The sequence below is a fragment of the Octopus sinensis genome, linkage group LG4 (assembly GCF_006345805.1).
Source record: "Octopus sinensis linkage group LG4, ASM634580v1, whole genome shotgun sequence".
NCBI lineage: Eukaryota > Metazoa > Mollusca > Cephalopoda > Octopoda > Octopodidae > Octopus > Octopus sinensis.
Window position 1 is genome coordinate 103,651,976 of NC_043000.1, and position 3,297 is coordinate 103,655,272.

The 3,297-nt window shown below is 44.5% G+C and overlaps 1 protein-coding gene across 1 annotated transcript; it reads left to right on the forward strand.

Moving 5' to 3' along the window:
- Positions 1 to 722: 722 nt before the first annotated feature.
- LOC115210542 lies at positions 723 to 1,538 on the forward strand. Its single transcript, XM_029779145.1, has one exon. It carries the CDS (start codon positions 723 to 725, stop codon positions 1,536 to 1,538), a length of 816 nt encoding a protein of 271 aa, XP_029635005.1.
- The last annotated feature ends 1,759 nt before the right edge of the window (positions 1,539 to 3,297 follow it).

Sequence of the window (3,297 nt, forward strand, 5' to 3'; positions counted from 1 at the left end):
TCAATTCCATTAAAAAATGGTGACCCCGACGGAAAAAGGATTTCGGCAGCGGCAAGCTTTCTCATTGTAAATGCCTCACCTTAACTATAGAATGGCAGTCTAGCCCAACGTCAGACTATCTTCTCTCGTTCAAGCGAACCTTTAGAATTCGTGTTTCTCGCCTTGAACTTGTACCTCGCAGAGTATGCTTTCATCCCACAAGCAACTAGACGGTATTCTTTCAAGTAATTTCCTTTTGAAGTAATTTCTCCCACAAAGTCGACCGTCAACGTTTGATGCCAGTACATACACAAATGCAGCTTCGGGAGGACACTTCAAGCAAGCCGACCATCAACTTCCAGCCATCGTTCCTGTCTACCGCAATGTTCGGATTGCCTCACGTGTTGAAATAAAAAAAAAAAAATTACCAGTTCGCCGGCCATTTTCTGACGACTTCTTAAAAAAGATACACAAAGATTTTTTTCCAGCGGACTGCAACACAGGTTTGGTGACTAAAAAAAGAATTTTTTATTTTCATTGTTGCACACAGTACACAAAAAAAAATCAAAAATTTTGGTAAGAATATTTTTTTTCGCACACACGTTACTATTCCAGCAACACTTTTGTCGGTTCTTTGGACCTTTTTTCTTTTCTCTATACAAAATGAGTCTTCCCAACTTAACCACGTACTCTGGTGATGTCACACTTTGGTTCACTCAACTGGATGCGTATTTTTTCCACCCATGCGGTACCTCACCAACAGCAGCTTAAATCTTTTGTACTGTAGGATGCCTGCACCCCTTGCACGCTTAGTGAAAGATCTCATTACTGACCCACATCCGGACGCGAATTACGTGTCCGTCAAATCCGAGGTTCTCCGTCGGAACACACCATCCGCGAAAAGGAAATTCCAGACACTGATGCAGGATGAACATCTGGGATCTCGGACGCCATCTGAGTTTCTTCGTCGTTTGTGTGAACTCAGCGACACTCCACTTGAGAACAATCCTCTGCTTAGGAAATTGTTTTTCTCTCAACTACTGCCGAATGTCCAATCCATACTGGCCACAACGGTCGACTCCAATTCGCTCGATCAGATAGCCACCATCGCGGACAAGATCATAGAGTTCACTGTGCAGCATACCTGTTCGGGCCCCGTAGTAGCTTCCTCTACTATCACAAAGTCTTCTCCCACGTTACATGACGACATTTTGGAGAGAATCGATGCATTAGCACGTCGCATGGACACATTGTCGCGAGAACATGCCAGCTCTCGTCGTCCTCGCAGCAGAAGCCGTTCTAAGTCCCGGTCGTCAAGTTCTACTCCAACGGTTTCCAGTCTCGGCTGGTACCATGCCACATTCAAGGATAAAGCCCATCGTTCAAACTGTCGTGAAACTAGTTACGGAAGATTTGGGCACTTCAAAATCCTCCGCAATTTTTCATCTCATCGTGCATTCTTCGTTAAGGATCGTGTGTTTAACGAATCGTTAATGGTTGACACCGGATCCAGCTGTTCTATTTGGCCTTTGCGTCTTACTTCAGACAAGCAGAAGTAATCTGCCATTACATGCACGCGGTGAATCTATCCCCGATAAAAACTTACGGTCAGGTCTCATTACACCTAGATCTCAACCTTTGCAGGGATTTTAGGTGAGATTTTGCTATAACAAATCTACCGTACCCCATTCTGGGCGCGGACTCCTTAAACTACTTTCACTTAGTAGATGTCAGGCGACAGAGACTCGTAGACGATTCTACGTCTTTGTTTACGCCTACTCGGGTTACTACTAATACTGTTCTCAGCCCGTCATTTTTTGTCGCCACTGCTGGTGACCAGTTCCATTACCTCTTGGCTTCTTTCCCAGAGCTGGTTGATCTGACTTTCAAATCAAATTCTCCTATCACTCTATCTGCCGAGGCATTATCTTTTTTTGAGTCAATCAAGAAGGAAATAGCTTCTGTTCCTTTGCTTGCACGTCCGGTTCCTGATGCTTGTCTCTCTTTAACAGTTGATGCATCGGATTCTGCGGTTGGTACTGTTTTGCAACATACCGTCGACAATCAAAGTCGACCTTTGGCAATTCTTTTTTCTTGTCAATTAAAGTCAGCTGAACGTCGTTACAGTACGTTTGATCGTGAACTCTTAGTGATCTATCTGTCGGTTCGTCATTTTGTATTTTATACTGACCACAAGCCTCTGACGTTTGCTCTGTCATCTAAATCGGACAAACACTCGCCTCGTGCTTTTCGCCACCTGGACTACATTTCCCAGTTCACGAGTGACATTCGGCATATACCTGGAACAGAGAACATACCTGCTGACGCACTCTTTCGTCTCCTGTGTGTTCTCTTTCATCTCTTGCTGCAATCGATTTAACTGGCATTGCGCAGGATCAGCCAGCTCTGTACACATTGGATCTAACTTCCACCAAGTTGTCCTGTTGCAAGTTTGCCTATCTTCCACTTCCGGTCTGCTGAAGGCACAATCCTTTGTGACACAGCTACTGGGTCTCCCAGACCGTTTGTACCTGCGAACCACCAGCGTTCTAAAATCCACAGGCACATTCGCGCTCCTCTTGGACAGTTTTCTCCGCCGGAGACTTGCTTTCGCCATGTCCACATTGATCTGGTTGGACCATAGCCTGTCAGTTGTAGTTTCTCATATATTGACATACGTCAATCGTTTCTCTCGTTGGTCTGAAGCCATTCCAATAGTGCCGCTCTACGTGTCACTCCTGATCCGCAGTCTTGGACAGAATTCTTGCCTATCGTTCTTCTTGGTTGTCGCACTGCTGTAAGACAGACTTAGGTTTCTCCTCTGCTGAGGTTTCTCCTTTACGGTACCATCCTGGCACTCCCTGGTACAATGCTGGCGCCAGACAATTCCATTATAGTTTCATTCGCAAAATGAGCCCCCTTTAATTTTGCTCAGATTGCTTTCAATTTTCGTGTATCGATGCAACTCTGAATTTTGAGTACGATCAACTAATTACTTTATCTCATAAATTAAAGAATCTGATATTATTTGGAATTAAAGTTGGGAAATTTGGGTAATTTTAGCCAATCAACAGACAGCGTGGCATTAGCAGCTTGTTACCATGACAACTGCATGCTGTGTTGTGTTTCACTTCACTTGTATCTGTGCTGCACGTTGTTCTGTGTTGATTCTTCATACCACGGGATTCTTTTCGCCTGCGTGTTTTGTGACTTGAATGTGAAATCACTGCAAATATCTATTTCTTTACTGCCCACAAGGGGCTACACACAGAGGGGACACACAAGGACAGACAAACGGATTAAGTCGATTATATCGAA

Bases quoted from the DNA above. Each gene is read 5' to 3' on its own strand.
- LOC115210542 (XM_029779145.1), top strand. From the start codon at position 723: ATGCGGTACCTCACCAACAGCAGCTTAAATCTTTTGTACTGTAGGATG.